General features: G+C 37.1%; 1 protein-coding gene across 2 annotated transcripts; it reads left to right on the top strand.

Annotated features, from left to right (window-relative positions):
- Positions 1–3,336: 3,336 nt before the first annotated feature.
- Positions 3,337–10,618, top strand: LOC129566738 (mucin-2-like). 2 transcript variants are annotated; one of them, XM_055442933.1, is made up of 11 exons: positions 3,337–3,509; positions 5,094–5,221; positions 5,308–5,498; positions 5,600–6,085; positions 6,163–6,298; positions 6,358–8,632; positions 8,771–9,037; positions 9,168–9,389; positions 9,514–9,759; positions 9,831–10,037; positions 10,188–10,618. In XM_055442933.1, the coding sequence occupies exons 2-11, from the start codon at positions 5,168–5,170 to the stop codon at positions 10,427–10,429; spliced, it is 4,326 nt and encodes a 1,441-aa protein (XP_055298908.1). In that variant the 5' UTR covers positions 3,337–3,509; positions 5,094–5,167; the 3' UTR covers positions 10,430–10,618. The 2 variants fall into 2 exon arrangements, with proteins under 2 accessions (XP_055298908.1, XP_055298909.1); XM_055442934.1 differs by having other exon boundaries at positions 3,403–3,509; positions 8,771–9,023; positions 9,376–9,389.
- The last annotated feature ends 1,595 nt before the right edge of the window (positions 10,619–12,213 follow it).

The following is a 12,213-nucleotide window of genomic DNA, read 5'->3' as shown; positions in this document are numbered from 1 at the left end:
GCGTTTCATGAGTTTTTATGATGATCTAAGCTAATTTTGCGAAAAAAAGATTTCGGGACCAATTCCTATACTTTCCCTTGACACGGTGTGTACGGAAAAGTAATTATGCGACTTAATCGCATATTTATCAACAATAATATGGGGGATTTGGAATTTGAATGTTGCCATTTTTTTTTGCTCATCTCTCAGTCACATTAATGCGTAGGCTTTACAAAGCTTAAAATAAATACAATCATATTTTGGTTTTTGGTGCTAGTATTGATTTCACAAGCATATATTTAAATATTTTATCACTTCTGATTATACGCTTTTAATATAACCCTATCAATGTTTGAACAATCTTCTGTTTGAAATATTGAAATTCACAATGATATATGGGCCGAAAATTACACAAACAAAGACGAATGAAGAGAAAAAAAACAGGATACGCGAGACACTAATAAACAATGTAGTTTCTTATTCGCACTATGGAATTCTACAGTTATCTATAACGACAACAAAACAAATCGGTTTTTGTCAGCGAAAAAATATACGTCGCAATATGTTTCCGATTCATCGCCTCTTTTTTTCGTTGCAATCTAATTAATTGAGTCATTCTTTCAATCTGAAGTATTGGCGAAAGGATGTGGTTAATCGATGCATCTTTGAATTTAAGGTGACAACAGGCGAAACAAGTACGAACGATGACCTTTTTTTCATCATGTCATGCCTTATAGCCATTTGTATCATCATCGCTGATTTGAAGTTCACTGTTCGTTACGGTAATTTACGGTTCAGAAAGGTTTTGACGATAATTTTTCGTTGTCTTTGTTTGGATCGGAAAAACGATCGTTTATAAAGAGCTTCTTGAATGATGATATGAATCTAAGGTATGTAATTGATTATGACAATGTCATTCGATCGATTACCCAGTGCCATTATTTTCCACTTTATGGTACGTAAGAAGTTCAAGTGAACCATACGAATCAACGGTAATTGTTTAAATAATAATCATCGGATGTAGAAACTTAGCCAGATTGTGTAACTTTTTCCGTGTATACATCGACAATGTCGATTCGACATTCGACAGCATTGAGAAAATGAGTATAAGTGTCTGGCACAAATCGAAATCGCCGCCGAAAAGTCGACAAAGTATCAATTAGCTCATTTTCTTTCGATTTGAGCTTGTCTAAGAGTTGCAAAACAATTGTGCTGTATTCTTCAGGGCGTTAATGTGTGAACCGAATTTGTTCAACTCCTGAGAGCAAAACTACGATTGTCTTTCATTTAATAAACGATAATTTCACTTCGTCCAATTTGAAATCAACTCCTCCAGCAGAGTGATCACTATTATTTGTTTGGAATCGACGAGTTCATTATCCGCCAATGATTCGATGGGCGTTGTTCACTCATTTGCACTCTGCTTTAGAAGCATTTTGTGCGCGGCAAAAACGTTTGATAGTTAGATAATTTTCGGTGCATGTACGTTATAAGTTAGTAAGCCATTTGTGTGTGTATTTTTTTTTCATTATGACGAAGCTTTGAAAAGTAATGTCCAGAAATTAAACCAATTAAAGGCAATGGCCATAATGTGAGTTAAACCATCATTATAACTATTAAACAACGGTTACATCTTTGTCGGGCCAAAAAAAGGTGATGTGAAAAGTTTTAAGGTGAAGTCATCATTATAGATTTAATAGTTTTACGGTTTGCACTTTCTTGCTTGAATATTGTTCACCCGCTAAATGGGCAAATGGCTTGATGGTTAGTCAAATGAGTTGCATCAATTGTGCATATCTGTCGTTGTTTGGTATGTTGACAGAGATCAATAAAAATCTGTCGAGAAAAAAAAGCGTTTAAAATTCAAAAATCGATTCGTTTGGTTTGTTTTGAATTGCATGAATTGCATCAACATGAAACCGTTCGGTGGTGTACAAATTGTGCTAATTGGTTGAATTTTTGTACGAATGCATCAGAAAAACCATGAACGCGCGCAGAAAAAGAATTATTTTTACTGATTTTTTTTTTTTAATGGCGATTAATGTCTTGATGGTTCGGTTTCATAGCTCGATAAGTTTTTGTGCAATTTTTTTGTTTCTCTGCTCGTCGCGATCGATGATGGCATATATAAATATCATGGAATGAACATAGGTTTCGTGCTGAAATTATTTATGACTTGGAAGTGTTTTTTGCTTCACCTGAACCGAACTCTATGTTTAATTTGAATTTTGTTTGATGTAAATGGCCCGTAATTAAATTGATTGTTTGCCAAATCGAAAATTAATGAAATTTAATCCCCACAGAGATACCCACATCAATTCAGCCTTCTTCTTAAAGGTATTTTTTTCACTTCGAGTGGCTTATTTTCGATATTGTTCACATTTATCGGATTTGACCACCAGTTAATACCATCGGTATTGTTTAATCGAATACAAAAATCCACATAAATCATGCATGATGCGGGTATTGCACGCGATGAGCATGGAAGTCGAGCAAATTCAGTGCCGTTGCCACCGTTCGCCGTTATAGTCATTGTCTCTCAATCGCAAAGCAACTGACACTGAAATTACAAATTGACTGACAATTCCGAAATAGAAACGATAATAATCACTTCACCTTTACCTACATTCCAGCTTTGTCGTTTCATGCAGTCTTTTGTTTTGCCCAATCAGTCGGCTTAGTTGAACCTGCCGACCAAATACAATCAATTCAAATGCTTTTTCAACACGCACAAATCTAATGCCACTGTTTCACATGCCAATGTTTTCAATAACCAATGAACCAAACAAATTGTTTGCCCAAAATTTATTACCAATATTAATTTGATTTAGAGCAACCGAATTGGCCGTGTGATGCAGTTCATTTGGAACAACAGTTCATTTGTTGGAGTTTTGCTTCGGGCCAATTGTATAATCAACACCATACAATTTGGCATGTCATCATTCAATTCTCTATTTCTATCGAATCAAAACTGAAATTACTCTCTCACTCTCTGCTGTTACTTTTTTTCTGTGATTCAATATCGGTTTTGATTTTTTGATCATTCGTTTTGGTTTCTTGTTTTGCCGCATCGCATCTGCTGTACGTGGATTATTGTCTGACTGTCGATGAAAAATACCAAACAAAATTAAGCTGCAATGGTGGAAGATTAACGCAGGAAGAGTTTCGTTTTCGTTTGAATGGGGTGATATATACTGATGGCGTTGTTGTGTGTGTGTGCAAACAACTTGATTTGCCAATGCCATTTGATAAACCGAGAGAGGCAGCGCGACACAAAGCGATGCAGAGAAGAAACAAAAAAAAACATATTGATGCGTCTGAACTGGGTATATATGCGAGCTGAGCTGTTGAGACGGAGATCATATTTTTTTTTCTATTTTCGTTAGCCAGTTTTCGAGTGTTGTAACACCGCTTCAGACAGACGCCCAGAGCCTATTTAAGACGCAGCTTGTTACTCGAACAATTTAGTTTGGTTTCGTTTGTTTCCCGATCATATCAATTCGTGAATCCTCCGACGATCAAGTCAACAGGTACACCGACTTGATACTGTATACTCTTATTAGATCTGTCCTTTTGTGAAAATCGAAAATCAGGTGTTGTGTGGGTAGATGTTTAGAAAAATTGTGTTTTTTCTTCTTATTCTAATGTGAATGTCCTTTGAAAATGGATGAAAAAATGTACAATTTGATCATTTTTAGAAAGTTTTTTTTGAATAATTTTTCAAAGGCGATTTAAACGATATTACTACGAATTGTCCATGCTTAAAAAATTGATTGGTTTTCAACCAGCCGAAAAAAAACTACGAGTCATGAAAAAGGATATAAAATCGATACAAATTGAGTTGTCCCCAAAAAAACAAATGTGAAACGAAAACAACTTAAAAAATTCGTCTACGATTATATTCACGAATTCAATCGGTTTCATTTACGGATATACGGAAAATGATAAATGGTCGGAATGAGTGATTCATCGACGACATTTCCACAAAAGCTTATTGTGGAACGAAAATAAATAAATCGCTTTTATTAGTGTTTAGCTAACCACAATTTCCTCAATTCATTTGATTAACGACGATTTATTTAAAATCGCTTCAACTTGGCAGAAACTGAAGGAGAACAGAAACAAAAAGTAAAAGTGCAATACTTCATAGCGTCAAATTGCGCATACTTAAAGCAAAAGTTTTGGTGCTAAAACGCTTCAACTTCAACTTTTAATTAATTTTCTGCAATAAAGTGACATAATAACCACGAACGGTGTCTTCTTCAGCTGTCGCAGCCGCTTATTGCACACAATTGTGTTTTCGATGTAAACACACATTCACAAGTATGACAAATGCTCATACATGCCAATAATAATTCGTGACGTATTTTTTTCTGCATTTCGTTAAAATGTACACGAAAAACAAACAACGACAAGCGATGAAAATGGAGGTGTACATGATGATGCACATACATGGGTGCATCTCGGCAAAAATTTGCATGGGAAGAGGTCAACTTTTCGTTTGGCATTTAAGTGTGTTTGCTTGTTTTCTAATTCGTGCCAGCTCATTTCAATCGAATGAAGAAGAATTATTCGACTGACTGACCGATCTAGCCACACAATTTATTGTTATTATTTATCGCATTGAACGGAGCTGCACTGAGCCGAATCGAGCCGAGGATGGAAATAACTGGTTTGATGACAATGCAATCACACACACAGCGCTTTTTTCATATTACCTAATGCATAAAAAATGTCGCTTTATTTAGATGGACAAGCGTAAAATCGACTCATATTTTTCTGTGCACCTCAACATGACCTTACATAATCTCAAGATTTGTTTGTTTATTCGCTTAACTATTATCCACATGGTTTCCGCCATTGTGTAAACTCATTAAGTACAACGTGGAAATGGAACATCTTCAGGAATTAATCAGCGAATGACCATTTTATGCCAAGTTGTAAATGAGTTTTTCGAAATAAACATGAAATATTTTGCAAATAATTTTTACATATAAAATCATATGTATATTTGTTGTTGAACCAAATGACATCTACAGCCTAAATCACATATTAATTAAAATGTGCCAATTTTTGGCAGCTTTTTAAATTAAATGAATTGATTTCAATTTCAGTTAACACAATTTCAAAAAAAAAAACTAAATGACGCTAGATCATTCATTTTGAATGAAAGTCAGTCAACATTAGGATGTCTTTAGCTACAATACTAGCCATTTGGGTAGCATTAACTGCCCATTTTAGTGTGAGTATCATAATTGATTTCCATTGAAAGCCATCTGTTTTAAATTTGTTAGCAATCGTACAAGGTCTTTCAATTTCGTTTTAAAGGTTTTATCAAATGCTGCGCATTTGCCATCGAATGCATTGGCATTGCGAAACTCGGAGAATAGAATAAAAATCGAATTGATCGATGTAAAGTGTGACAAAAATGAAAATGGAATGCATGTGACCATTCAGTTCTCGCAACCATTCGAGGGAATTATTTACAGTCAGGGTTATTTCAATGATCCTAAGTGCAGGTATTTGAGTTGCTTGATTCGATTTGAAAAAATAGAAGAAAGAAAAAACAAAAAGGAAAAAAGGAGAAAAAATTGATGTTTCCATTTCCCTTCGACTATAGATACGTATCTGCGGGTGAGGGTGATCAGTCATACAATTTTGTAGTGCCATTCGAGGGATGCGGTAGCAAGCCATCGTGTGCAATTTGTGATTCAGTTGATAATATTTTGGTCATTCAGCAAGACGAAGAGGTGCAAGGTGAATTCGATGCAGCGCGTAAAATATCGTGTAGTCGAACGGGCGTCGAAGAGGAGAAAAAAGTCTACTTCAAACCGTTTATTGTACAAAATTTGGATGTGATCACGGTGCCAACTAAACATGGAGGTGTTGATTGTTGGATGGACATTCAGCGTGGTATTTATCCAAAACTGACACCAATCGGTGAGGTGATCAAAATTGGAGAAGAACTCACAGTATTGGTCTATTTGCGTGATCCGAAGAAAGAATACGATTTAACCGTTCGGAATTGTTGGGCTTACGATAGCGAAGACTTTGATGACAAGAAAACGGGCAAAGTTCAACTGTCTGATTCATCTGGTTGCACAATGTATGTCACATTTTACACTTTCTCATCAACCGACACGTCATGTCATTTGCCAATAAACTCAAATTGATTGTTTACAGTAAACGGAAGCTTTTTGGTTCTTGGCATAAAACCGATGAAACCGGTTCATCAGACGCAACACTACAGTTGTATAACACCTTAAGAGCGTTCAAATTTCCGGATGAGTCTCAAATTTATCTCAAATGTGATATTGAAGTGAGTATACGTTACGTAATTTAAAAGAAAAACAACAAATTTTTTTTATTTATTTGAAGATTTGCCGTGGAAATTGCGTTGAGGCAATATGTGATGCAGATGATATTAACAAAGTGGACATAAACGGAGCTGATATAAATAAAGTCGATTGTACATTGGATCCACTGCATGAAAAATGCATTCGAAATAAATTCATCGAAAGAGGTGGATTTACGACGATAGCAAACCAACCACATCAATCCGCGAGCACATCAAAAGTAACGGCACGCGTACCTTTCAATGATAACTCAAGGCGTCCAAGTTTCATTTATACAACCACACAACGTGCGAATTATGTATCAACAACTCTTCCGGACGAATTTACAACAACGCTAAAGCCATTGGTGTGTACTCCCAACTCACAAGATATTCGATGCATTCAACAGCAATATGCTGAAAACACCGTAGGAGCTGAGACAACCACTTTAAGAGAAACTGCAACCTATCAAAACTTATTAAAAACTACAACACTTAAACCGGGCTATGATTCATTCTGTAGTCTTTATCCAAAGCATAAACGTTGCAATCAACGTGTAACTGACGATTTCGGTAGTAATCTGGAAATTTTAACTTTTAAACCACCATCTCCGTTTGCAACGGTCAAATATCAACCGACTACGGAAATTCCAAGTCGAAATTTGAAATATGCGTCAACGACAGAAACTACGGCAATAACTGAGCAACCGTTAAATTGTAATGGGCTATATCTGGATCCAAGATGTCCAAATCCAAAGTATACGGGCTCACCACCCACTTACTTGCCACCAAGCCCGACCAAACAAGTAGTGGTTCCGACGTTTGCACCGCGTTGCTATCCGGGCTCACTTGATCCACGATGCCCGAAAATTGACATCTCAACATCACCTGCAGTCAAACCAACGACAACGCCACCCATTACAACGACGCCGAAGAAGTTTGTTATATGCGTTCCAGATGCTGCCGATGATATAAATTGCGATGATGAATCGTCGAAAGTCACCGAAGAACCACCTGCTGAAAAAATAACCACTCCGCCGCGCAATCAATTGGGAACGACAAAACAACCGGAAAAACCAGTCTGCTACTTTGGCTCAACGAACCCAGAATGTCAAAAAGTTTCAACGCAAATTATAACATTTAAGCCAAGGCCAACCACGACTTCAATTCCACCCACAACAACGACAACAACAACGACAAAGCCATTTATTAGCACAACTCGAGCACCAATCTGCTATCCAGGTTCGCTTGACTCGCGTTGCGTTCAACCAACGAAGAGTGTGTATGTATCATTCGGAACAGAGTCAGGATTATCTACTGAACCTACAATTCCATCGACTCCGGCAGTTCCGAGCACAACGCGCGCACCCATTTGTTATCCCGGTTCAATTGATCCGAGATGCCCGAAACAAACAACTACAAAAAAGATTATTCCAGAGATTGTCACCACACGAAAGGTAGCTACTGAGCTTCCGAAGACAACACCTTATATACCGACCACAACCGGTACACCAATTTGCTATTTAGGCTCTCAAGATCCACGCTGTCGACAATCGACCACGAAGAGAGTGTTTGTATCATTCGGAACGGAGTCAGATCTTTCTACTCGACCACAAATTTCATCGACTCCAATAGTTCCAAGCACGACACGCGCTCCAATTTGTTATCCAGGTTCACTTGATCCACGTTGCGTACAGGCTACAACAAAGAAAGTACCAGAGTCATTCGGTACGACCAGACCTCCGGTTTCTTTCCCTCCAACTATTCCGAGCACAACACGAGCACCTATTTGCTATCCGGGCTCACCCGATCCAAGATGCCCAAAAGTAATTACAACTAAAAAAATTATTCCAGAGATTATAACCACACAGAAAGTGATTACTGAGACGCGCGGACCAGTTTGTTACACAGGCGCACTTGACCCGAGATGCCAAAAACCAACTACAGAGAAACAATTCATTCCGTCGATCAGTACCACACAAGAAGTGTCCAGTGAAAAACCAACCGCTAGTACACCTCGATGCTATCCAGGCTCACTCGACCCACGCTGTATACAATCGACAACGAAGGGAGTACTTGTGTCATTTGGAACAGAATCAGGGCTTTCAACTAGACCACCACTCTCCACTCCAGTCATTCCAAGCACAACACGAGCACCTTTTTGCTATCCAGGATCACCTGATCCAAGATGTCGCCAATTTACAACAGAAAATCCAATTATACAGACTACAAAACCAACACCAACATTTAATTTGATCTCAACAACAACAATCAAGCCGCAATTCAGTACAACACAAACACCAGCGAGATGTTATCCAGGTTTTACTTTTTTCAACTGTTTTATTTTTGGATATTCGGTTTCATTTTTCGGATTTCAATGCAATTGAAAAAAAACCGTCAATATTGAAAATGTGTGCCATAAATCTATGTAATACCAAAAACAATGTTCAATTTCAGGTTCGTTAGATCCTCGTTGCTCGTCGAAACAGTTAGTCGTTCCATTGCAATGTGGACCAGGCTCATTAGATCCACGTTGCCCCAATCCAACACCAACCGCTGAGCCTGCAACATATTTGCCTCCAAAACCCACATCGACGTATAATACACAAAGACCACCATTGACTACGACGACAGTACAACCATTTATTTGTACTTCAAACTCATTGGATCCACGTTGTAGATTAGATACAACGCTCAAATTCATTCCAAGTGTCACAACTGAAGGTAAAAATATTTTCCACTCCGAAATTTCCTTTTGAATGCCCCAATCCATAAATTTTCCAAATAAAATTTAATAGAAAGGAAAAATGACACATTTAAATGTATACAATTGCATGACACCCTCTCCAAACAGGAACAACTGCCGCATTTTCACCTGAAACAACGCAAAAAATTGTGCCAACGATAATAATAACTCAGCGACCGACATCCCCAACAACAACAAGGCCTCCATTTAGTTTCCCGTCGTTTACAACGACGATACCAGTGAAAATAAGCACAACAAATCCACCATTGATTTGCTCTCCAAACTCATTCGATGCACGGTGTAGAATTGGTACAACCGTTACTACCGAAGGTAAGATTAATCGTTTTAGTAACCAATTAATACGACTGTTTGGAGTTAATTGGGAATGTGGATGATTCTAATCAATTGATATAATTATTGATTCGGAGTTCATTTCTTATTTTTGTTTCAACAGGAACGATCACCACAGTGTCGCCCGAAACGATAACAAGATTTGTGCCGTCAGTAACAACAACAACACTTACACAAGGGCCAACATACACCACAACTACAAGACCTCCATTCAGTTTTCCTACCTTTACAACACGGCCACCAACTAGAATCAGCACGACAATTCCACCTTTAATCTGTACTCCCAACTCATTGGATCCACGGTGTAGAATAGACACAACAACAAAAGCTATTCAAACTGATATCACAAGTAAAATTATTTGACCAACTCTGAAGAATTAAAATTGTGAGAAATTGATCAATTTATTTGAATTCTCACAGGTTCAACAACTACTCCTGCCCCTGAAACAACTGCAAAAGTGGTTCCAACGACAACACAAAGGCCAACATACACAACAACTACAAGATCTCCGTTCACCTTCCCAACATTCTCAACGAGACGAATAATTTCTTCACCACAACCATTCACTACTCGACCAACGACTAAACCCACGTCTACGACAACTGAAAGTGTTCTTTGCTATCCAGGTAAAAAGCTTTTATTTCAAGCAACGAGAGTGCAATTCCTAAATTGACAATAAAACTGCGATTTTTTTTAAAAATTCGCTATTCTTTTTAAGATGCAGAATTTGAATTTTTCGTTCAAAATGTGAAATAAATAATGTTGATATTTTTTAGGCTCAACGATTGAAGGATGTAAGAACACATTCACAACACCCGCCTATTGTTTCCCTGGCTCAAAAGATCCACGCTGTCCACAATTACCACCATCATTCAGTACGCGACAACCGTCAACGTATTTGCCACCATTCCCTGATGTCAGATTGAATCGAGTCAGACGCCAAACTTCAGTCGAAAACGAACCAACGCATGAAATTGTGAAATTTTCACTTTCATTCAAACCATTCAATTTTAGTTAAAACCCTTTGCTACATATGCCCATTTGTATAAGAATTTTCGAACAAAAAATAATGCAAAAACGTCTGAGTTAATTAAGTTTTTGATGCCATATTCTATTCTGCCTTATTTAGATTACCGCAATTTTCGATGAAAGTGCTTTGAGTAATTTAAATCGATTGATAAAACGAATAATGAAAAGATATTATAAATTAACGTTGTTTTTTCTCTTTCAAAAGTCTCTGCTTCGGTTTTGGTAATTGTGAATGGTTCACAAATGCAGATAGTGTGAAAACTATTCAAATGTTCATGAATATTCTGAATGATTGAATTGATCGAAAGTTTTAATACGAAAATTTAAAATATGACAAATTAATTGACTGTTCGATACTGGATAGTATCGAGCTAGCTAGACTTGAGCAAGCGGCTCTGTACGAGAAACTGCAGAAGGCACATAAAGACACAAGTAACCACGCATCCATCATCGGTCCACCAACAAACGAACAATATCATTCCACACGATAAACTTAGAAGCTCAATCGGTGCCTGAATTTCATGTCGCTTTACTTTTCATTCTGACACAATATTGCCAATGGAGCATACATAATACCATTCACCATAACCAATGAGTTCCGTAGCTTTTTCTGGGATTTCTTATCCAATTTGACAAAAATGAAACCGGAACATTTTTCGATACCGCTCTTGAGGTATTTGAAATTACCACGCTTTCGATCTGTCAAATCGGTAGTGCTGTTTATTGAGTTACTTCTCCACTGTTTTATGTTTACATGGTATGGTATACACCACATCGGTATAGAGCCCATCTTGCAATACTAAATGCTATTTGAACTATGACAGATACGGTTTAATATATATAATAAGCAAACGTTCAATGAAATGTTTGAAGAATTATTCGAATTTGGTGGAATAAAAACAAAAAAAGTTTAGTTTGAAATAAATAAACAAAGCTGCAACGTTAGTAGAAAATAAGTATCATATTCTCAAGTTTTAAAATCGTTTGACAGTACAAAATTTCATAATTCTTTTCTATCGTTTGTCTGTAGTGATATCTAAAATGGAAGGATCAACACCTAATGATGAACGGAAGGACGAAGTGATAATAGATGATGCAGATATCGAGCAAAGGAGAGTAGAGAACGTCGTTCAATCGAATAACACAACAAAAATTACAGACGTTAATCAATTTTGTTTGGAGGAAATTTGCACGTACTTAGATTTGGTGGACCTTCTCAATGTGGCCAATACAAACAAATATCTACAGCTTGCAACCCATTCACCTTTCACTCGACTAAATACAAGGAAAACCATTGACATCTGGCTAAGCTATGATTGTTCTGATGGAGAAGATGAAAATCGATTTCAATACCATATTTCGAACGCGAAAATCACCAATGACAAGACAACAATAATTATCGCAGATTTCAAAACTGCTTTGCAAATGTTACGCTGCTTTGGCCATATGTTCGTTAACATTAGTTTATTGTATCGTAACGAATGTCATAATTCTCAAAGACTCAATCGCCTCATGAGCTATATAAATGAGTTTTGTGCCGAGTCCTTGATTAAAATTGAAATGAGCACCATGTTCACCCATCTTCCTCATGAAGAATTCAAGAAACCTTTTACCAACATTGAATCAGTCATATTGAAGGATTCTTCATTAGGTGATTGCAATATGAGAATAATATTTCCAAAATTACGTCGCTTAATTTGTTCAAGAAACTGCAATCCTAGATCTATTACACCGGTGGTGCTTTCTTCAAATTTGGAACATTTGGAATTTAGT

Source organism: Sitodiplosis mosellana, unplaced genomic scaffold, assembly GCF_009176505.1.
Source record: "Sitodiplosis mosellana isolate CC-2019 unplaced genomic scaffold, AAFC_SMos_1.0 Smas_scaffold_5, whole genome shotgun sequence".
NCBI lineage: Eukaryota > Metazoa > Arthropoda > Insecta > Diptera > Cecidomyiidae > Sitodiplosis > Sitodiplosis mosellana.
This window is presented reverse-complemented; position numbering and strand designations above follow the sequence as displayed.